The sequence below is a fragment of the Bombina bombina genome, chromosome 1 (assembly GCF_027579735.1).
Source record: "Bombina bombina isolate aBomBom1 chromosome 1, aBomBom1.pri, whole genome shotgun sequence".
In the NCBI taxonomy this organism is placed as follows: Eukaryota; Metazoa; Chordata; class Amphibia; order Anura; family Bombinatoridae; genus Bombina; species Bombina bombina.
Genome location: NC_069499.1, coordinates 757,743,100 through 757,768,743, shown reverse-complemented (window position 1 = coordinate 757,768,743; position 25,644 = coordinate 757,743,100). Strand labels below are relative to the sequence as shown.

The 25,644-nt window shown below is 35.8% G+C and overlaps 1 protein-coding gene across 1 annotated transcript in view; it reads left to right on the top strand.

Moving 5' to 3' along the window:
• The first annotated feature begins 1,547 nt into the window (after positions 1–1,547).
• The window catches only part of DCX (doublecortin), a 164,682-nt gene continuing 140,585 nt past the window's right edge, over positions 1,548–25,644 (top strand). Inside the window, exons 1-2 of the mRNA XM_053691889.1 lie at positions 1,548–1,589; positions 10,949–11,329. Of these exons, the coding sequence (XP_053547864.1) occupies positions 10,969–11,329 (361 nt within the window). The 5' untranslated portion in view covers positions 1,548–1,589; positions 10,949–10,968. The remainder of the gene's footprint in view (positions 1,590–10,948; positions 11,330–25,644) is intronic.

Below are 25,644 nucleotides of genomic sequence, written 5' to 3'. Positions count from 1 at the left end.
TTAACTAGGTAACTATTAAATAGTTCTTAACTATTTAATAGCTATTGTACCTGGTTAAAATAATTACAAAGTTGCCTGTAAAATAAATATTAATCCTAAAATAGCTATAATATAATTATAATTTATATTGTAGCTATATTAGGATTTATTTTACAGGTAAGTATTTAGCTTTAAATAGGAATAAGTTATTTAATAAGAGTTAATTTATTTCGTTAGATAAAAATTATATTTAACTTAGGGGGGTGTTAGTGTTAGGGTTAGACTTAGCTTTAGGGGTTAATCCATTTATTAGAATAGCGGTGAGCTCCGGTCGTCAGTTTAGGGGTTAATAATTGAAGGTAGGTGTCGGCGATGTTAGGGAGGGCAGATTAGGGGTTAATACTATTTATGATAGGGTTAGTGAGGCGGATTAGGGGTTAATAACTTTATTATAGTAGCGCTCAGGTCCGCTCGGCAGATTAGGGGTTAATAAGTGTAGGTAGGTGTCGGCGACGTTGTGGGGGGCAGATTAGGGGTTAATAAATATAACATAGGGGTCGGCGATGTTAGGGCAGCAGATTAGGGGTACATAGGGATAACGTAGGTGGCGGCGTTTTATGGAGCGGCAGATTAGGGGTTAAAAGTGTAATGCAGGGGTCAGCGATAGCGTGGGCGGCAGATTAGGGGTTAATAAGTGTAAGGTTAGGGGTGTTTAGACTCGGGGTACATGTTAGGGTGTTAGGTGCAGACGTAGGAAGTGTTTCCCCATAGGAAACAATGGGGCTGCGTTAGGAGCTGAACGCTGCTTTTTTGCAGGTGTTAGGTTTTTTTTCAGCTCAAACAGCCCCATTGTTTCCTATGGGAGAATCGTGCACGAGCACGTTTTTGATGCCGGCCGCGTCCGTAAGCAACTCTGGTATCGAGAGTTGCATTTGCGGTAAAAATGCTCTACGCTCCTTTTTTGGAGCCTCGATACCAGAGTTAAATTTATGGTGCGGCCAGAAAAAAACCCGCGGAGCGTTAACAGCCCTTTTACCGCCGAACTCTAAATCTAGGCCATAATGAGTGCATCGCGAAGCATGCAAATAGCCTTCATCTAGTGAAGTTAATGTGCGTGCGGGAGTGATAAATAGAGCACCATTGCCAATCTAGCCCAAAGTAAGCATTTGGCACTAATTAATAAAAGCTTGCAAGGAAAGCAGAAGAAAAAATAAAATCCCTGTAATGATGAAATAAAATGTACACATTATTATATGTCCTTAGTTGGTTTTGTTTGTTTTTTACTGTTTTTAATCTATTATTCGGATGTTTTATAAAATAATTGTGAATAAACTATGAACGTTAGGTAACTTATTCATAACCTCACTTAATGCAGAAAACAGTCAATTAGATGGGCACATTTTCACTGTCTGCCATTTAGATTCTACACTGTATATGAGTAATTGATCACTGTTAATGCAGGAGGAGCTTGCTTGTATAAGGCACTAGGACCTGGGAGAATGCTCACCCACCCTGGCAAGATTCCCTTGGCTCAGAGCAGGGATAACAAAGGCAGAGTGAGTGTAGCAGTCAGTCCATCAGCATCCTCAGATTGTACCAGCAGCAAGCCGGTGAGTAGCTGCTTTCCAGTAACATTTTTACTCTCAGATATTAAACCATTTCCCTGATAGAGAAGCGTTCAGTATAATCATTTGCAGTTCATTGTACCAGAGAAATTGTTTAATTATCCTACAAACAAGTAACAGATATTTAGAATTGTGTTGCCCAATGCCATCTTTTTTTTCAATTTTAGGTGATATATTGTTTTTTTTTTCATGTGGTTTAAATCAAGACATATATTTAATGCTGAAAAAGCATATCATGTTGAAAATATGTATTTTATTAACTGATATTACTATTTTACATATATTTTTATTAGAAAATACTAATTTTGAATAGACTCTGAAATAAATTGCTATCTCAAAAAGAGATGCAATAATTAAAATTGTGTGTGTGTGTGGAAGGGAAGTGATATACAATGTGGGAGATCTTTGATAATCCAGTGGAAATTCGTTGTTAAGGAAACTGCTGGTTTACTAGGTACCACTCAGTAAAATACTGGTAGTTAATATTTGAATCAAAATCATTCATTATATGCTTAATTGTATAAATGCTCTTAAAACTCTTAAAATAGAAATTTTGAATTGTTACACAATTTAATTAAATGATTTCTTTTTTAAAGAATTTAGAGAAAATGTTTTAATTTTAGGTATAATAAATAATATGAACAATGCTTTAAATGTAGTCAAGTAGGTTGATCTGAGACAATGAAAGGTGCATCCTATAGAGAGGTGTGTGCTTCCATTGTTAATACCCCTACACTGCACCATAGTGCATTCAGCAGTGCAATACAGGCGGAGGTGAAGGCTGCTAGGAAATTAACCCTCGATGTGACCCTGCCAGGATACAACTCTGCAATTATCTAGCCATTATCTTTCCTAAGGAATATTTGAATATTTAGAAATATGTTTGCAAACATGGATCTTGTTCCCCTTTCCACTGAATTTTGTTGTTACTAATAATAACCAATATATTTCCATAGAGACTTTTTGTAATGCCACCATTGTCTAAGTATGTTGGCAATGTGACAGCATTTGTCTTGATAAGTCTAATTTGCTTGTTATGGGGGAGGAGGCTGGGCTGTAGGTATAAGCTAGGGGTGTGCTCTAGTTTATTGATCTAAAATCCTTTGTTAGTACAGATCAGAGCCTTGTCTAAATTAAGCAGATGAGTTGGTGTGCCATCTACTTATTCTCACATTCATTTAGTGTGTGTGTGAATGTGGCAATAGATATATTTATAGATAGATAGATAGATAGACAGACAGATAGATATATAATAGATTGGTTGGTAGATAGAGAAATCACATGCTAATGAATTACACCCTCAGTTCTTTAGTCCTTGTATTTTATTATGTACACAGGTTCTTTCATTATTTTTTTTTTACATTTTTAGGAATTCTTCTCTATACTGTACTATTATACCATCAAATTACATTTATTTTGGATTATGTATACAGTAATGACAAATGTATATACTTTGGTGAACACTGCATTTTTTAAATGTTCTTAACATGATGTAATTACTTTTTGCCAAACTGTTCTAAATGAAATCTTATTCTTAGATATTTCCTGGTAATATTCCCAGCAGCATCGGCATGTGCTGTGGTCGGATGTTCCTAGATTTAAAAAAAAAAAAAAAAAAAGAATCACAAATGTGGTCCTTTTAGTTGATCTCTTGATAGTTTTTTGTTTTTTCTTAATTAAAATGTTCTCCCTCAGCGGGCACATAGGCCACCTTGATTTTAATAAAATGATTTTGTAGGACATGCCATGTGATAATCGCTTCTCTTGTTGCATCTTTATACCCATGGCAACTTGTTCCTTTGTGTATACAGGGGCTGCGGCAGAGTGATATAGATGACATCATGCCACATGTATTAGGAGTGCCTGAATATCTAGGAAAAAGGGAGGGTTGTAATAAAAAAAAAAAAAATTAAAAAATGACACCGGCAGTTGTGGATGGTATGAGTATTTTTATCAACAGACTTTAACTCCTTTGCTGCCAGAATGGCATTTTCTTTGTAGAAGGAGTGGTCACATCAGCTGTGGCACTTGCTCTGTCATCTTTAAACATAGCTGCAACATAGGCTGTAATTAATGTGGACTCATGTCTCATTAATTGGTGTTTAGATTCAAAACCTCTGTTAAGAAACAAAATATCTATAAATTATAGTCAGAAGTGTCTTTCTTCCTACAATATTTTCAGTTTAATTATGATTAACTGGTGCATTATATACCATATTTTATGTATGATTTGGTGTAGATACAGTTTTAAGGACTATGATTTTGTTTTCATACCTATTGTATCATTTCAGAAATTAAACAAACAAAAAAAAAAAATACGTCTGGTGATAAAATGTATAAATAGGGAGTTGGAGTTTGCAAGAACAATGAGGTTTTTTTTCAGTCAGGAAGATAAATATAACTCAGCATTCTCTGTTGCCTGGGGATACTATGCAAAAATAATAATTTTTTTAAAAGCCATGTCATTTGCAGACACTCACAGAACTTGTAACATGTCATTTGCAGACACTCACAGAACTTGTAACATTTCATTTGCAGACACTCACAGAACTTGTAACATGCCATCTGCAGACACTCACAGAACTTGTAACGTCATTTGCAGACACTCACATAACTTGTAACGTCATCTGCAGACACTCACAGAACTTGTAACGTCATCTGCAGACAGCCAGACACTCACAGAACTTGTAACGTCATCTGCAGACACTCACAGAACTTGTAACGTGTCATCTGCAGATACTCACAGAACTTGTAACATGTCATCTGCAGACACTCACAGAACTTGTAACGTCATCTGCAGACACTCACAGAACTTGTAATGTCATCTGCAGACACTCACAGAACTTGTAACATGTCATCTGCAGACACTCACAGAACTTGTAACATGTCATCTGCAGACACTCACAGAACTTGTAACGTCATCTGCAGACACTCACAGAACTTGTAATGTCATCTGCAGACACTCACGGAACTTGTAACATGTCATCTGCAGACACTCACAGAACTTGTAACATGTCATCTGCAGACACTCACAGAACTTGTAACGTCATTTGCAGACACTCACAGAACTTGTAACATGCCATCTACAGACACTCACAGAACAGTACTAAAATAATTAATTTTAGTTTATCTTTTTAAAACATAATCAGCATTTTGACTACTTTTTTTCTGAGCCTTTTCTCAATACTAAAATTGCTCAAAATGTGCAAATAATTATGTAGGATTTTTGCAATTTCCGGTCTTGACAAAGGCTAGAAAATTGAGCTGAAACATTAATTTAAAGAGACAAAATAAACATGATTGTTTTAGTAAAAGTCCCTGGGGATTCAGAGATTAAAACACACACACACTCACACAGGAATAGAGCCCTAAATTCCACTTGTATTTTATTTGTTTGATACATTTTATCCTGTGTCTTAAAAATGTTGTATCATCATTGTACTTTTGTACCCATGGACAGCGCTGCAGAATTAGTTGATGCTTTATAAATAAAGAATTTTTTTTTTATATATATATATATATATATATATATATATATATATATATATATATATACACACACTGTATATATACACAGAAAGAGAAACAATCTTCCAGGGACGAACAGCTCAGTTGCTTCTTCTAAGGACCAGTCACCCCTTGGGAGTAGCTTCTTTTAGCACAATTGGGCTTTTCACAGGAGAAAACTTTACTGAAGTACAGGTATACCAGTCTGATCCCACCTAACAAGGTCAGTCCAGCCCAAAATACCATCCAATTCTCCTCTGAACAAGGGAAATGGCAACCCCAGATGATCTTTTTGGCCTGCTTTGGGCTTCATCAGTGAGGTGCATCCATATACCTTCAGGCACATTGGGCAAGGAGTCCACGTCTGTTTGCCCCCATACCCCTTAGGAAAACTTTCCCCAGAGTCATAATACAAATATAAACAGAAAGAGAAGCAGTCTGCCAGGAACGAAAAACAGCTCAGTGGCTTGTTTTATAGCCCAGTTACCACATGGGAGTAGCTTCTTCTAGCCCAATTGTGCTTTTCACAGAGGCTAACTTACTGACTAGAAATATGTCATGAACATCTCTGTATAAAAAGAGACGATATTTTACCTTACAATTTCTTCAGCTCAACAGAGTTAGTGCCCTTTGAACAGTTATCCTTCAACTGCTGATGCCAATCATGGATTATGGGGATGTAGTTTATGCACCTGCACCGCAAACTCACCTTAATAAACTTAATACACTGTATAACTCGTTCTGCTGCTTTGTGCTACAATGTAACTACAGGACCCATCATTGTGACATGCTAAAAGAACTAAACTGGCTGTCGCTGGAATCCAGATGCACCCTCCATCTTTCCAGCCTTGTGTTTAAGAGCCTTTCTGGGAAGCTCCCACCCTACCTGAGCAGAATGCTCTCTCCAGCTGTTCCCACCTCCTATAACCTCCGATCCAGTACCAGCACATTATTTAGTTTGCCTCAATACAAAAAGAAAGCAGCTTGATCCTCCTTTTCCTACAGAGCACCACAATTATGGAACAACCTCCCGCACACTTTAAAACCTTCCCCAAATCTAAAATCCTTTAAGAGATCCCTCTCTACATATCTCAAAACAGAATGCACCTGTCATGGTTGATTATATATTTCCTACCTGTTCTATGTTAAATTTTTGCATATATTATGTATTATTATTTTATTGTACCCTATTGTATTAATGCAATGTTTTGTGGACCCAGGACATACTTGAAAATGAGAGAAATCTCAATGTATCCTTCCTGGTAAAATATTTTATAAATAAATAAATAATAACTTCTGTCATGTGGATGGTGAAAAAAACCAGCCAATCAGCTTCATCAGTTCACCCTTTGTTTTGCTGTGATTTTACCTTGATCTTGCAGGATTTGACAGTAAACTTCCTTACACTGAAGAGATAAATAAAGTGACTGTTCCCTTGCAAGTCCTGGGGCAAGCAAACTGACTGGCTGCTTAAAGGGACATGACACTCGAATGTTGAATCATTTGAAATTAAATGCAGCATATCTGGAAAAAGCTGACTAGTAAATATCACTTGAACATTTCTATGTAATAAATAAAGATATTTTACCACAAAAATTAATCAATAGCCACACCCTATTGTAAAGTGACTTTAAAGAGCATGAATATTTAAGAGTATTGACCTTGTACTACTTTGTGCTTAAACCTTGCAAAGGGGTTAAAAACACAGTAGAAGTACCAATTGGTGATCAGATGTCTAACTAGTGCTGCTTACTGGATCAGTGGCAGTTTCTGCTTAGGACCAGCAGTGGTTTACGGGGTCTACTGTGTTTTTAACCCCTTTGCTGGGGTTAAATAAAGTACTGTGGGGTCGATAGTCTTGAAATTACATGCTTTAGTAAATTAGAGCATTTAATTTTTCAATTATTTTGGCCCTTTAAGCAGCCAATAAGGATGCAAAGAATGGAATGGCAAGGGAGCCTGCCACTGGAATGTGCATACACAGCCACCTTATCTTCCCTTCTCAGTTTAAGGAAGTTTACTATAAAATCTCGTGAGTTTTCAGTGAATGAATCACAGTAAGCTGAATGCATTTTGAGGTAAAATGTCTTTCTTTTTTACATAGAGATGTCCATGTCATATTTTTTAGCCAGCGTTTTACAGTTACACACACACATTCATAGAACATCAGGCTCTTGCTTCTTCCTTGTAGTGTGCTTCAGCGTCTGCACTTAGAGGAAGTATGGCCACATGGCCAGTGCCAGAGAGCCGCTTTCGTTAGAGCGGCACACAAACTGTAGTAAGGTAAAAGGTAATTTCACAATCAAAGTAAAGCTTTACTTTGAGTGCAGAGTTACCTTTTACCTTACTACAGCTTTTTACAGCTATACTGCATCACTTTCAAGTAATTCAGCATTTGGGTAGCATGTTCCTTTGATCAGACTGGATTTACAGTAGACGCATGCATCCAGAGGTTTTGGAAACCTCCGAATGCTTTAGAAGGCAGACGCTTGCGGTATTCAACTCTTTTCTGAGCCTGATTTATTCTTGTGAAAGTGCAACACACTAAGCTCTGGATTTGCACAGCTCTTAGTGTGTTAAACTTTCACAAAAAAAAGAAATCCGGCTCTGAAAAAAGCCGAATGCCACCTTCTTCCGCATTCAAAGGCATCTGAAACCTCAGAATACAAATATCTCATTTACAGTTATCTATAGAAAGAGAGTGAAAGGGTAAAATCCCTTCAATAACTAAGCAAGAAAAAAAAAAAAGAATAAAGAAATGTTTATTCAGTTCATATTGTGATTATTTTCATTTTAATTAAGATAAGCCTCTTTATGTATTCAAATATTTCCTTCAAAATTCTCATATGTATAAACTGTATATCTATCTATCTATCTATCTATCATCTATCTACATGCAGTAAAGGAGTTACGAGAAGCATTCAAATAGATTGTGGTTCAATTATATTTGGGATGGAGGTGTGACACTGAGATCCCATGTGTATTGAGATCTTTGTAATCTGCTTATTACATAGCACACCCATCTCAAGTAAGGTAAATTGTAAGATTAAGGTTAAGGCGGGTTTTAGTCATATGACTAAGGAGTAGGATTATGGCTATGTTTAAGGTTACTTTTAACTCCTTGGGTGCTAAAGGGGGCTGAAGTGCATTACGAAGACCACTTTTTCATCCATGTGGTTAACAGAAATTTATACCACTGGCCGTAATGCAATCTACAACACTGATGATTAGGAAAGGATAGTGTCACACTTTATGGTAACAGAAACAATTTGAGCTCATTATTCTGGATTATAGTAAAATTTGTATTGCTAAAATCCGAAATATAACTTTTTAGCTACAAGTTTCCTATCAGATTTATATTCGACTGATTAAGAAACAATTTTATTTTGCTTCTCATTTGAGTTATGTAAAATAGAAGACATTTTGATTCTCTTCCCATGAGTGCCCAACAGGTACTAACCTAATTCAGCAAGTAAAAAAAGTATGTATTACAACATTTAATATACAAGAAAGTGATGTAGTAGTCAAAACTTAAATGTGCATGAGTCCATTTCAGTTCTGAATATAAGTAACTTAGCAATATACATTTTTTTTTTTTTAGCAAGAATGGTTTTAGTGAAAGCTGTTTTAGTGCCATACGCGTATATGTTGCGCATGTACTGTGCACCATCATTCGAACAATGTACCAACTCAGAGAGCAAGTGGTGGTGTGTATTGTGTCAGCTATTACCTAATTTGTATCATGCACACGGTCGACTTTCGGTGTTTCAATGCTGGTGCATGGTGCATGCACAGTATACATGCATATACTAATAAAATATAGCTTTTACTAACAGCATTTTTGCTTATACAAGTATGTTGCAAAAAGTTTTCTATTTAAAGTTAAAATGCACTCCTGCACATTTTAGTTTTAACTATTATATCCCCTCAATATAATATATTATTATATTTTCATTGCTCAAAAATAATTCTTAAAGGGCCATTATACACTCATTTTTTCTTTGCATAAATGTGTTGTAGATTATCTATTTATAAAGCCCATAAAGTCTGTTTTTTAAAAAAAATGTATAATTTTGCTTATTTTTAAAGAACATTGCTCTGATTTTCAGACTCTTAACCAAGCCCCAAAGTTTTATTTGAATACCGTCAGCTACCTTCTCCAGCTTGCTCCTGGTTGTGTAAAGGGTCTTTTCATATGCAAAAGAAGGGGGACGGGGGGAGTGTCTTATTTCCCACTTGCAGTGGGCTTTCCAACTTCCTTTAAAACAGAGCTAAACTGAAAGCTTCTAAGTACGTTTTTAAACCATTTTATACTGGATTTTTATATCAGTATCTGTGCATCTTATTCTTTATAGTAGTGTCTATTACATGCAGTTATATGAAAATGAGTGTATACTGTCCCTTTAAGGTAATACATGACATCCAAAGGCTCTAGATGCACAAAATATCTTGTACTTTCATTTGTATAAACTGTTTCATTGAAGAAAGGCCTTTCACCTGTTTTTTTTTTTAATGCAGCAGGATGTTATATACCATATTAAGGGCCAGATTACAAGTGGAGTGCTAATTAATGCTCCCGCTCGTGCGTTAACTGTGCTAGAAGTAAACTTTTTGTGTGCATCACATTACACTTATTATGTATTATGAGTTGAAAGTAAACTGTGTTTGCTCTCGCGCTAACCCAGTGAGTGCAAAAAGCCAAACTTAGAATATCACGTTATCGTTCACATATTCCCCCATGGAAGTCAATGGAGAAAAAAAGTGGAAAAAAACCCTAACACTCTACTCGAATGTGAACCCGAAAGCATATTCTCATGTGCGATAACCCGATGTGAAAATATGAATATTTCACATTCTTATGTTCCTTACATAGAGGAATATGTTCTATTTAGTCATAAATACCCATTTCTATATATCTGATGTCTTTTGGGTACTATATATATATATATATATATATATATATATATATATATATATATATATAGATAGATATAGATATAGATATATATATATGATTATATATTTATATTTCAATACTTTGAAATGTATTTTTGATGTTTTGTACAACTTTGCAGCTTCGTGAAAAAGTTAACCAGAGCTCTCAGGACGCCGTAATCATTCTAGCATAAATCGCGATCGCGTTGAAGCGATCACTTTTACTTTCAACTCTTAATATGAGCGATAAGCCCGACGAGCGCAAACACCCGCACAAAACCCCTTATCGCTCGCACACAAACGTTTGTGCTCCACTCGTAATCCTGCCATTAATATATTATACTATTACCAGAAGATGGAGTGGGTTTGAACTATGTGAACTGTTCATTGTGTGAGTTATGTTATTGGAATTCTGTACTTTGTATTGTTTAATAAAATTAAATTAAAAAAATGTTTAATTGAAATAAAAATTCAGTTCTAAAAAACATCATATAAAAAAACAAGGATCTTTTTGGTAGCGATTTTTAAATAGTTACTAGCGAAGATAAAACTTTCTTACATTTTTTTCTTTGGAAAAACTTGTGTGTGAAATCTCCTCTACCTCAATAATCGTTATAAATCTTTCAGATCTAGAGATCATAGATTTACTTGGGCTCAGGTGTTGGTGTGTGCGTTAATGGGTAATGTTTGCCTCAATTAGCCGTCTGCACACTTAAACATGCTTCACTTCAGTCACTTTTAAGTATTAATTATTTACACATTTTGAGTAGCATGAGATTGTGCTGGTAACAAGTAAAGGAATAATTAATGTTACAAGGAAAATGCTCTCTTTGTTGGTTTCTCTGGGTGAGATTGTGAAGAAACATTTTTGTCCTTGCTTGAATCCTTTTTTTTTTTTCCAGATCCACAGAGGTAACACGAAATGGAGCTCGATTTTGGCCACTTTGATGAGAGGGATAAGAGCAGAAATGCTCGAGTTTCTCGTATGAACGGCTTGCCCAGTCCCACTCACAGTGCCCACTGCAGCTTCTACCGTACCCGCACTTTGCAAGCACTTAGCAATGAAAAAAAGGCCAAAAAGGTTAGGTTCTACCGTAATGGTGATCGCTACTTCAAGGGGATAGTGTATGCAGTGTCCTCAGACCGTTTCAGAAGTTTTGATGCCCTGTTGGCAGATTTGACCAGGTCGCTGTCTGATAACATCAATCTGCCTCAAGGTGTACGCTACATCTACACTATAGACGGAATGAACAAGATCTGCAGCATGGATGAACTGGAAGAAGGTAATCGAATCAAGTGTTCTGTCATGCAGACACCTATCATATCATGTTATCAGTTTCCATTTACAGTATTTCATAACACAAGTTGTCAGGGATCACTAACTGATCATTTTATTTATTTATTTATAGCATTTTATGTTATCTGTGCTTAAAATGATGCTAAATTCTGCTAATGTACAAGTAATAATGTAAAAAACGTTAGATTTTAGTGCAACCTTCATTCATTACTTCTAACTTTTTATGCGCCATTTGAAAGATATCTTTTAATCAGATGTACATTTGTTACCTCTGTCTGCCCCTCATTACACTGCTTTTTTCTCTCGTGCAGCATCCAATCACAACTTGTGCTGTACAGTATTGCACAATGGCACACAATGTGATTGGATGCTACATGGAAAAAAAGCAGTCAAGTGAGTGGCGGGCAGAGGTACAATGAGAATAGGATGTCTGATTAAAGGATATATTTTGAATAGCGCTAAAATCAAACATTTTTTAGATTATTACTTGTACATTAGCAGAATTTACCATCACTTTAAGAATAGGTAGGCCACCAATAACTCAGGCATGAACCTACCAATACTAAATATGGACATTTCTTAAAAATATATTAAACCCCCTTGATTTTGTTTAAAAATTGTGCTTTGTGTCACACACCCTAGAGAGGCCAAAAATCAATATCTGTAACCTAGGATTTCAAAATGCTGCAAATCGCCTAAACCAGCTATTTGAATTACAGCATTTTATTTATTTTTTCTATTTTTTTCCAATATTTTTATTTCTATATTAACATACAACATAAACTTACAAGCAAAACAATATCATCAATACATATAAGGCAACATGTCTCCAAAAAAGAAAAACTTCCAAAATAAAAATACAAGATTTATCCTTCTCATATCCTTTGGCCCCCTCTTTCCCCTATCCCTCTTTTATTCAAATAAACTGAAAAAAAAGGGGGGAGGACTCTCTCTCCTCTTCCACTCCCCTCTCTCCCACCCCTCCAGATAGATCTACCTAATTTGATCTACCAATTTATCTATACTCAACCTCTCTCCTATCCTCTCCCCCTCAAGTCAACTTTAATGCTATATATAGAGTACAAAATCCTCCTTTTGACAGACGAAATCCCTCCAGGTCTTAAGAAAACCATTTCCTCTTGACCCATTTAACTTAGACTCAAAAGCTGCCTTAATTGCTGAGTCCAACAAGAGTTTTTTAACTTCTGTAATAGACGGTATTTTGGAGGTAATCCAGTTTTTTAAACTGTGTCCTAACAATTACTATTACCGTAAGTATGAAATTCGTTTTTTTTATCCAAGAATTATGAGTTACCAGAAAAAGAATAGAGTCCCTTTCCAATTGTACCTTCCCTTTAATTATCGTGGAAAGATAGTATTCTATCTTTGCCCATAGCTGTTTAAGCTTGGGACAATCCCACAACAGGTGGCCCAGATTGGGATCTTGAAAGGAACATTTAGGGCAAACATTAGTCACTTTTTTGTTCCATTTGGCTACTCTACGAGGAGTTAGATAATCCCTCTGTACTATTCTGAATTGTGTTTCTCTAAAGAGTCTTTGAGTTGTTTTAAGACTGTTCGTTAATACTTTATCTAAATCCTTTAAACCTAATATTTTTGTCCAGTGCATAACCAAATCCTGTACTGACTCCTTTTCTTCTATGGACAGAAGGAATCTATAAATAACCGCCAATAGCCTTTTCCCGGGCAGTTTAGCATCGATAAGGGGGTGGTTTACCCATAGTTGAGGAAAAATCTTAGTTAAGCTGACAATATAGCTTCTTACTTGTAAAAAATAAAAAATATGTTTTCTTTGTATTGCTGGAATTTTTTTTTGAAAATTATCAAATGTATATAATTTATCAAGTTTGTAATAATAAAAAATCTCTCACAATCAATGGTTTGGATGGTGACCATGTCTCATAAATATCAGACATATTAACCAACGGAAAATACCCATTTCCCTTTATCGGTAGCCATTTCGAGATATTTTGCGATAATCCCAGACGTTTAGATAGATTTCTCCAGGTCCGTATTATATCTCTATATAAAGGATGCTCTGAGATAATCCCACCTAACTCTCTATTAGAAGCGAATAAAACTAAATTCAAAGAGAATGGGGAGCAGACCTGATTTTCTAAAAGCTCATCTGAGTATATAAAGGACTGATTTAACCAATCCACCGGGAAGCGTAGTATAGAAGCGCGATTATACCATTCTAAATTTGATAAAGCTAACCCTCCTTTACAATAAGGTTGGTATAGCTTAGCAAGCTTAATTCTTGCTTTCCTCCCACTCCAAAGGTAATACCTCAATGCTTGATTGAAGCACCAGAGATCAATCTTCTTGATCAAGAACAGAAACATTCTCAAAAGGATTTTTGGAACAATAAACATCTTAAACAGAGCCACTTTGCCTGTTAAAGAAACTGGGAGTGACGCCCAGGTTTTCATCTTATCTCCAGTAGCTCTTAGAACCATTTGGATATTATCTCTGTACCAATTCACCATATTGGCAGAGATTTTCAGCCCCAAAAAAGGTCTAAGTTTTAGTTTCTATAAATTGATAGGGCTGAGACTCCTCTGGGTTATGTTTTAACCATAGAATTTTAGACTTTGCAAGGTTGATCTTGTAGCCCGAGACTGTACTATATTGCTCAAGAAGGTTCACAATCTCATCAATCTGATTTCTTGGATTAGCAACAAATAACAAAAGATCATGTGCGAATAGAGCAGTTTTAAATACCTCCTTTCCTATGTTAATTCCAATCAGCAATTTTCTCAATCTAATAGCTAGGGGCTCAGTTATCAAATCAAACAGTAATGGAGACATAGGACACCCTTGTCAAACTAAAGGTGTCTGAGATACTATTATTGATCAGTATGGAAGCTTTAATATCTGAATAGATATTTACAACAAAATCCCTAAATTGCCCCACAATCCAACAAAATTTCCCCAGAACTTGTAACAAGAAGGGCCACTCCACTCTGTCGAAGGCCTTCTCTGCATCCAAAGATAGCAGGAAGGCCTCAGGCAGAGCAGAGCAGCCCCCCCCCATAATGACAAATTACGTGCAGAATTTTCCTTATGTTAAACTCTGAAGCCCTACCCATGATGAATCCCGCCTGGTCCCGGTGGATTAACCCAGGAAGTATTGGCTTCAATCTATCCGCCAGGATCTTCATTAAGATTTTATAATCAAGACCAAGCAGGGAAATGGGTCTATATGAGGCAATATCTGAAGGGTCCTTATTATTCTTAGGAATTAGAGTGATATTCGCTCTTTTACAATTCTCTGATGTTTTAAGGCTTGAACTAAAGTAAGCATTATAAAGATCCGTCAGAACTGGACCAATTTCAACCTGCAGCATCTGATAAAACTCAAGAGGCAAATTATCCGGTCCTGGGGTTTTCCCCCTGGCCATCCTACTAATTGTTTTTTGGATCTCATTTTCAGTTATTGGTTGGTTTAAGGCTTCACAATCTATCTCTGAGATCTTAGGAATATCAGTGCTATCCAAGAATTCTGCGATTTTATATGGATCTGGACATTGTGCTGTATATAAATCAGTATAGAAGTTCTGAAATAACTGTGCAATTTCCTCTAGCTCTGTATAAATTGTATCTTTTACTTTCAAGGCTGCAACTGGCTTCCTCCTAGTTTGTCTTTTAAATGTTGAGGCCATCAATTTGCCGGCCTTGTTGCCAAATTTTGAAAATCTGGCAGCATTTTTATAGAGAAGTTCCTGTGCCTCTCCCATAAGGAAGGTCTCTCTTTCTTTCCTAATCCGGAAGTAATTGTTTGTATTCGCCTTGCTTGGATTTTTTAAATATAAGATATATGCCTCCCTTATCCTATCAGACAAATCCTTATCCTTCCTCACGTTCTCCTTTTTTTTTTTGAATATAATTTTTTATTGAAGTTAAAGTATAGATTAACAAACAAGCTTCACCATTAGGCCAAGATTACATCAGAGTAAATAATACATTGTCTATAATTTGACATTATTGGAATAAGAAAAACAAGATACACATGTAACAGTATAATTACATATCAAATCGTTATCTGAAGATAGACAATAAGTTTAGGCGAGGTGAGATATAACTTCCTTTTATGTTATATTATTAATAAATGATCTCCACAGAACTATAGAAAATGATCAATAAAGTATCAGAGTCTGAGATATCAGGCTGTGGAGATCTATCATATGGATCAGCCACTCTTGGGCTGAGATATATAGGGGGGGGGGAGATATTCAGCGGGTAAGCACCGCTATACATAAGAGGTAAACAGTGAAGGGGGGGGGCGGAGCCTTATATAAGTATGAGAAGTTTAGAGTATGTGCTAGGAGTTTAGGAATGTTCAAGTGGAAGGGTCCCCGCTCTGTCTAGGGAAGATTATATCTAGTAAATCATAGAGCAGATTAGGGTATACTCTGTCATTAAGCTTCCCCTCTGTTAATATGATTGTACCTATAGGGTAGAAGAAAGTTAGTTAACAGAGGGACATTATCAGGGCTTAGGCTGGCTTAACATTGTCATCATGGCAAGACTTGTGAACTATGGGCAAGGAGGTTAAAAAAATAGGTTGGTTTTGACCATCGTGAAGTTCTATAAGAGCGGGGAAGTTAGAAAATGTGGATCAGGACTTAAAATGGCTTAGCATTGACATCACCATAATATTTGTGAGCTATGGGACAGAAGATTAGGGGATTATGTTAGTTATAACCAGAATATGATTATGCATTAGGGGGGATATTAGGAAGTATGGGGTGCAGAAAAGACTTCTGGGTGAGCTCCTCTCCTGGAGAAATGCTAGCTATAAGCGATGTGGGAAGAAGGAGTAGGGATATGACCCACAGGCAACATGTACCTGCGGGAAAGGGAAGAGAGGAGCTCAGCATAGACAGACACATTGTGCTACCAATAGATTCTACATAGGGGGTATGCTATTATCCAACAGGGAACATAAGTGGATTGAGTAGAAATTGCTCCCTAATATATGGGGAGATGAAAACATCACTTAAAATATCTAGAACTTAGAAAACCGACATAGGGCAAACATAGATAACAATAATCAGCGTCACAGTTATAAGACAACTATATAAATTTGAAATATTGTTAATTGCATATTCCTTTTACAAAGATTGCCATTTGGTAAAAATTAACTGCTAAGCTAACTCATGCAATGTGATAACTGTGCAATACCTAAAGCTGGAGCTGGAACCCATTGCATACAGTAAAACTTATAGGAGAATATTGTCATGTATACTGTTACCTAACAACATAAAACATATAAACTTCAGTAATACAATAAATATATAAATCTTGTTAAGCATAATCTAGTTGGCTTATATGTATGTCCCTCAACTGGAGGCTATAGAAAGCTTGGACAAAGTACATTAAGAAATATATGCTGACCGTACATATTATTACATTATACAGAGTAACCGGTTATGACATATATAACAAGAGACATGTCTTACTGAGTTGCTCACTAAACTAATTCTAAATCTTTGCTCCTTGTGGAGCTATGCAAGGTAATATGTATAGTGATGCAGAACAACCGTAGCTTGGATCCCTAAGTATAAGTCTCCTAGTGGCAAATAGAATAGCTAGGGGCCTAGAATAAGCACTCATATTTTGTATGTGAAAATCTGCATAAACCATACTAGCATAAAGACAGTCTTAAGGCACAATTAGTTTGTCATGCATCTGACTAGAACCTTAAATTTTATCAGTACATGCTTGATGTTGAGCATGTAGTGAGTAGCATATAATACAGAACATTTATAAGACATCTAAGGCCTCTCATTTTGCTAAGAATCAAAATAAGACACTAAACTGGATTGCAGATACAATCATGGTAAGACATATCCTGCATCTTCACTAGCAAGAGAGTACAGGTGGTTGTAAACAGATAGTGTCCCAGTTACCTCCAGCACTTAGGGATTGTGATTTTAGGCAATAACATTTTTTCCTTTTCTTAAATAGCATGTTAACTCCACATCTCCAACTCTCTTACTCAAGACTATATACAGGCTGTACCTATATATGAGATCTACTGTAGTATACCTGCTACACACTTATAAATAAGCTGCTATGCGGTGATCTAACTAGATATATTATATAAGATCCTACAGTGATAGTGTATGTAGTGTAAAGCTGTACCCATTCACCCCAGGCACTGCACTAGACTGCTGACTATATACAAGCTGTACCTATATATGTGATCTACTGCAGTGTACCTATTGTAGCTCTATACATAAGCTGCGATACAATGAACACACATGGAGAAGCTAAGCATTTAAAAAGAAGAGCAATCCTTAAAGGTATAAGAGCTCAAATAAGACAAAGTGAGACTACTATAAGGGTTTTCTATACAATAAGTAACATAAATAGCTTAGTAGAATCATCTGAGTAAAATAGGCATTAGATAGTGGTAGCTAAGATCAAACTAGGATGTGGTGTGTCTTTTAAAACAGTAATAGAGAACGTTTCATATGGGGAGACCTCTGAGAGCAGTCTATTAAATCAATCAGCCGCTAAAAAGTTTAGGCATAGTGAAGGCGAGAGGGTTGAATCCCACTCTAGTGGTTATTTCAAGGATCAGTAATGACCCACTTGGCATCCGGTCAGCGAATAAATGAGTTATTTGTCAAGTAGAGACCAGGCTGGCTTGCAATTCAGGCAAATGTCATAAACTTAGTTTCCCCATTGTGATGAGCCAAAAAGAGTCCAGATATCTTCAATTTTAGCAAGGGATTCATCACACCGGGCTAGCTGCACAAGTCTGACATATCTCTAGCCAACACCGGTAACGCCCATCCTGCAGAGGGTTCAGCAGATGTAGTGTCGGAATCCAGTGTCTCCGGCCCATGTCCACAGAAGCAGATAGGGCACTATCTCGATCCCACCCACTTAGCCGCTTAACAGGGTAAAGTAGCGTAGAGGCAAGCGGTACAGCAATTTGAGCAGTGCCGTCTATCTTCCAGAAATATAGTTGCGGTAAGGTGAGGTGTAGCTCCCTGCCTTTGCTGTAAGAAGTTAGATCTACAGGCCTGTTTTCTCTCCTCTCATCTGAAGTGGTCCTATATAGATTGTGGGTAGTCACCATTGAACGCTGGTGTAATCTTCCACATCTCTCATACTATTGATCCCTTCTAATGTCAGAGCTGTTTGAGAGAATAGACAATGGGTGGGAGAGAGCTGAAGTTGTAGTTCGGTAGCGGGCCGGGTTGGCCTTATAAAATCCTTGTCTACAGCCGTAGATCGTGATGGCGCCTCAAGATATAACAGTGTCAGATCTCTAGTTGTATGTACCTGCGGTATGCTAGCAGAACCACGAATATGTTGTTCCTCTCGAGCATGTCGTTGTAGTTGCCAAGCTGGTGGGAGGCCTTCCGACTGATTTTCCCCGGTGGAGTCACCGGCTGATAGGGGAATAACGCCATCTTTGTTGCGCAATTCAATAAGCGTATTTTTTAGGCTGAGAAAGTTTCTGTCGGCTTTTCTACTGATACCCTCCAATAAGGTTATGAGGGATGCTGTGAGCTTCTCCATTTTGAGAGCAGCTTAGCAGAAATATGATTCAGCTAGACGTGGGACCGGGGGATATGCTTGAGCAAATTAGCGGGTAACTGAGAGTCCCGATATCCAATACCCCGGTGCGGCTGTAGTTGGCTGGGATTTTACCGAGACAGCTGAGTTATCTGGTGTCTAAGCGTAAAGCCCATGTCCTAGGGTTATGTCATAGTCAAAATACCTGTTGTTCAGGGATTTAGAACGCCATAAGAGACGATTTTGATGAGTCTTCTTTAGGAGCTCTGTAATGGCGCTTCTTGTTAGCTTGGCGGTTGGCTCCGCCCCCCACGTTCTCCTTTTTTAATCTTGCTACATAGGTATTGATTTCTGCTTTTAAATACACCTTAGCAGGCTCCCAAAATAATTGGATATTATCTCTGCAATGGCTGTTAAATACTTTAAATTCTTCCCATGAGGTAATGAGGAAGTTTTTAAATTTAACCGAATCTCTTAGGTATGTAGGGGAAAAAAAAGAGTTAAAGGTAAAATTCTTCTTTGCTTTAAGTAATAAGGTCACCGGGGCGTGGTCTGACAGAACAAAATCATGTATGTTACACTTCTCAACTCTGGAGATCAAGAATTCAGAAATAAAAAACAAATCCAGTCTCGAAAGGGTATTATGTGTTTTTGAACAACACGTATACTCCATATTACTAGGGTTTAAAAGTCTCCATACATCCACCAAGTTTAATGATTCATAAAGTAGATTAAAAATCTTTTTTTTCAAACTTAAGCTGAGATGTTCTATATTTACCTCTAATATTATCAGAACCCATTTTCCTTCTGTCCATATAAGAATTGGGAGTTACATTGAAGTCTCCTAATAATATTATCTTAGCCTTAGAAAATGTAAACATAGTTCTCACTAGCGAATTCCAGAACCTTTCATCTGGATTATTTGGGCCATAGATGTTAACCAGTAAATATTCCTCATTTTGAATAATGAGCCTAATAATTAAGTATCTTCCTTCCTTATCTTTCACTACCCTGAGGATTTTATAATCTAATCTTGTATGGAACTAAACAATTACCCATCTAGATGATTTGACATAAGATGACAAAAATGACTCTCCCAGCCATTTTGCCCTAATTTTACTATGCTCCATGTCTGACAGATGCGTTTCCTGTAAACAGGCTATATCAAAATCTTTCCTACTTAAATAATTTAACACTGTTTTCCTTTTAACTGGAGAATGAATCCCCCCCACATTCCATGTTAGTACTTTTGCCATTAACTAGTTATATAGGGGCAAAAGAAAAAAAAGAGAGCAAAGAGCGGAAGGAGAGGGGGGTGGAAGAGTCAGAAGATGAAGAAAACAAGGAAAAGAGAGAGAGAAAAAAAGAAAGAAACAACCCCCATTCCAATACTCAGAATTATTATGTAATCGACCCCCATTACCTTCACCCTTAAACATTTTGTGAACTAAAACTGGCATAATCAAACTCTTCTGATTTGTACAGTCATAGCAATAATGCTGTTTACCCTTGAAAGTAATCCGTCGAAAATGTTTACACAGTATTGTCCAAACTAGTAACACATACATAATATCTGTCCTCTTAGTGCTTGTGTATGTTTTGTGCATAAATCCAATGTTCTTTATATCTATTCCAAAAAAAATCCACCTTATCACATATTATAGAACTCATCCTACAAAATTTATACATTTAGTGATTGTGTTACTTTATAATTGTATATATTCCTTTAACACATAAAATCAAAAGATACCCAATCTCTGTTATAAGAAATCAAGACAGTGTTATATATACCGGTACTTAAAAGCCCCCCATAATCTTTAAACGGTGTTATCCAACATGATATCCTTAATATTATCATAAACATCGTGTCTATATCCTCAATATTTGTGTATGATTTACTTGTGATCCCATAAAACAAAAAAAAACCCCACAGTTTTACTAATTGTAAAATTCTAAAACAGTCAAATTTACATTTGAAGAGCCAACATTGATAATTAGCCCATAATAATATCACAAGCATACCATCCATCTCCCTATTACATGTTCCTATTTTATAGAGTGCAACAAATCATTGTGACCTAACTAACACCATAGCTTCCACTAGCTCATCACTTTTAAAAGAAAACATTATCACCTTTTTGTATACTAATTTTCCTAAAAAGTTATATATTGATAATGGTTAGACATATGCTGTGCCACCCCCTGCAGATTTGCGGCCAATCGGCCGCCAACAGGGAGGGGTTAATCAACCCGATCGTACTCGATCGGGTTGATTTTCAGCGATGTGTGTCTGCCTGCTCAGAGCAGGCGGACAGGGTTATGGAGCAGCGGTCTTTAGACCACTGCTTCATAACTGCTGTTTCTGGTGAGATGGGTTTTAACGTTTTGACTAATAAAAATAAACTTTCAGAATTTTATTAATCAACATGTTTAGCTCAGGAATTTCCCTGTGTATGTATGCTTGTCTGATATCTGAAATTCTGGCAGTAACATACATTATGTTAAGAATAATATAAGAATGAGAAACAAATTTGTATGGTCTTGTTGTGAGCAGAGTCAGGGCTGGTGGGACCATAGGACCCCGGCAGCATTTTACAAGGGAAGCACATAGAGAGAGAAGGGTTGTCTTAGATAATTTAAATGACCCCCAATTCACTTGTATATATTTATAAGCATAATTTTTTTGGGGGTGGGATCATTTCATTCTCTGACACAGGCAGCACCACATAAGCACAAGTCTTGAACCGGCCCTCAACAGAATTTTATACAAGATTAATTTGTAGTGAAGGACGTTTAGTAGTGTGATTTTCCCCACTGATGTTTAGCAGCCTATGAACATATTTAGATATAGTGTGTGCCATGATTGTCATTGATACAGTTGTATTTTGAGGTCTGGGCAGGAGAGGGTGGGGCTATTGGTAAGGAGACGATTCATCAAGAAATAGCTACTTGGCAACTTATGCAATTAAATCATCACTTGGGTATTTCTGTTTAGATGACCTGTTGCAACCTGGAGAGCAACAGCACTAAAATGCAGCCACATATTGCAAACAAAAACGTTATTTTTAGCACCACACTTCACATCACACAATTATGTTTGCACAGGCACTGATTCTGGCTAAGGATATTCAAATGAGGACATGGATAGTGTTGTCACTATCCACAAAATAATGGAATAGGAGTACCACATATATAGTATATAAAAGCTTTTGTATTTACTTATCATAATGAAGCAAACAGCTGCTTCTGCATGATGTGCTTGAGAAAAGACTGATACATATTGTCCCTAAGCAATTGGTGACTCATTATTTGAGCCATTGTTCCCATAAATTGACCTAGTCAGTTAATTCATCTAGAGCTTCTAGCTTAAAAGAACACACACACAAAATTCCACATACATACACTCAAGCACACATACATATGCATTTATTTATATATGCACATCCACTCTCACATGCACACATATATATATATATATATATATATATATATATATATATATATAAACACACATATACATAAATATATATATGCATGTATTCACAAATACATATGTATGTAAACATACGCACATACAGTATATATCTATCTATATAGATATATATATATATATATATAAATATATATATATACAGCAAAATATTAAAGTGTGTAGTAATGTATTTTTTATTAAACTAACATTACATAGTGAAAGACAAGCTTTCTTTCTTTCTAGAGATTCTACTGATATATATATATATATATATATATATATATATATATACTGTATATATACACTCATATGCACTGCCACATAAGTGCAAACATACAAATATATATATAATCTCATACATTCAACCATAATCACTCATTCATTTTCATATACATATATACACACACAAACATTTAAATTCATAAACACATACATTCACCTCCACTTTCACACAAACACACCAAAACACACTCTTGAAGGTGTGACTTGCGATTACAATGTTAAAATTTTTATTATTAATTTTATGTATAAAATTCCCTTTTCATTCCAAAGTGTTTAAAAACAAACAAAATGTACATAAAAGTAAATAAAGGGAAAATTTAGCCCAGTTCTCTACCTTCTATTCATGTGATACATTTTTTCATAAAACTTTTATATTGTCCAAAAAATTACAACACGTGCAGTTGTATTTAGTGTTTGTCTGCATATTGGAAATTAAATCTACTTTTTAAACAATTATATGCCCATGACACAGAATATAAAGTTAACTAATTTTCAAGAACAAAATGCTCTAATAATTACAGAATAGAAAATGTGGTTTTCTTATGTCTTTCAAATTCTTTTACAACAGCCTAACCCAAATCAGATTACAAAAATAAATTGTGACAATTAAATCCTATAAACGGCATTTGCGTTATGCTTAGTCTGCTATTTTGCCCCACTCAGTTATCATGCTATTGAGAGCATTTCAGAGTATTTCATGCTTTGAACTGTGGTGATAAGACCTTCCTCAGGCTTCTTACCATAGATTTATATAAAGCAGTGTAATGTAAGCTGTTGTGGACAGCATTTTATCATTGCGTTGAATGTGTTTAACCCATTAAAAGACACATACATACAATGGTTAAATATGTGGCCTGTCTACAGCTGTATGGCACTGTGATTTAATTTGTGCTGAAGATTATGAAACAAGACCTTGGTAGATAATGATGGGTCATTGAGAACCTATGCAGCTGGAGAAATAATTGCTAAGATATCAGATTTTTGTCAGCTACAGATAGCTTTGACCTTCCAACTTGGAATGTTTTGAGGATGGAACAATCCTTGTTCTCTGAAGTCTGTTTTTTCGAAAACCATAAGAAGAGGCTATAAAATGGAAATTTAAACTGTTGAGGAAAAAAAAAAAATATATAAGATAATGTGTAATCAATAAAGGAGTATTCTGTATATATTATTAATACGTATCTGCTCCTCAATGACATATATATTGATGATGCAGAGTGCTTTAGCAGTTACAGAAAGAGAAGAGATTCAAAATGGAAGCATGGAAGCAGATAAAGTGATAACATGAAATATGATATATTCCAAGAAGGGTTAAATAAAGAAAAGAGGGTCAGATTAGTGGAAATGAATATAAGAATATATTTAGTAGTTGAAAGAAGGGTGAATAGAGATTGGATACAGGGAATGAGGAAGAGATCAGGGAGTAGGCACATTGCTGGGTTAGGAGGGAGGAAAGCAGCAAGGGGATATGGGAAATGGGATTAGAAAGACTGGTTTGAATGGGGAGAAATAGCATCACCCTTAAAGGACTACTACTAAATACAGTAGAATTGAATTGTTGATAAATAAGCACAAAAAAGGACAATGCAAAACTACTTACTTTTAATTTGAAATGAGCAGTAGAATATTTTCTGAAGAGTTTGAAAATGAATCAAATTTTCCATCCCCCTGTATTATGTGACAGCCATTAGCCAATCACAAAATCCATATATGCATATATACTTTGCATTTTTGCACATGCTCACTTGCAGCTAGAGCCTCAAAAGTGTCCATGTGAAAAGATTGTGCACGTTTTGATAATGGCAGTATACTGGATTTTTTTTTCTTTTTTTTTTTTTTTTTTTTTAAATTGCATGGCTTGTCTAAATAATGAAACAATTTATTATTTTAATGGCCCTTTAAAATAACTATATGTGTGCCAGTTATTAAATCAAAAAAGGACTGAAGGACTTCTTGTTATTGGATTTTTTTATTTTGTAGTTCACTAATAGTCAAACAATAATTTAGTGGATGCTGTACTACACCACCCATAATCCCCTGCAGCAGTCTGATCAATAACAGAAGAGATGGAGGAAGCACCCAAAACTTTGAACATTTCTCCATGACCCCTAAATTACATAAAATTCCTCATATGCACAATGCTCTAGCAGCATTAAAATCAATCAATTTTATTTTTCTTAAACAGAAATTATTTTCTCATTATATTTAAACTTGGGACATTATACTATCCCGAGCTTAAATATACAAATATAAATGAAGCAATATTTCGGGTAATTTATTCTTTGATTAGGTTTCCTCTTTAAACTGACAATTCAATGAGGAAAAAATGAATACAATAAAACAAAATAAACTATGATCTAAAATTAAAGATGAAATCAATATACCAATTACATTAGGATTCTCTCTTACGTAACTTATTGTTGACAGTTAATATTATATTTTTTAAGTACCTCAACATTTCTAGGTAGGCAATGGCTTTATGATAAAAAGAGATTTCTGTAGTTCTTTGGTTGTTCTATGGTATACATAGATATCAAAAGTTAATTTATATGTTAGGTCTCTGGTATGCAAATATTTCATGAATCTCTATGCCTAACCACAGCAGCTACTGAAACAAAAGATTTGCAGAAGACGGAAACAGCTCTCTGTGGAAGTATTGCTGATTGTGAGATTTAAGTCTGCATTAATAGTTGGCCTATGTGTAAATCATACCTTTGTACTTCAGTTACAATAAGTGCTAATGATGAACATGTGTAAGAAAATATATGTTTAAAATTGCTAAAGGTGAATTAATAGTCACCAAAAGCTGCCCCAAAAACACTACCTTTGTGTGATAATGTTAAAGGACCAGTAAATGCAGTAGATTTATATAAACAACAAATGCATGATAAAAAGACAATGCAATAGCACTTTGGCCTCTAGTTATCAAGCCGTCAATCGCAAATACGCTGGAATTCCGCAACGTATTTGTGACGAGGCTGATTCGC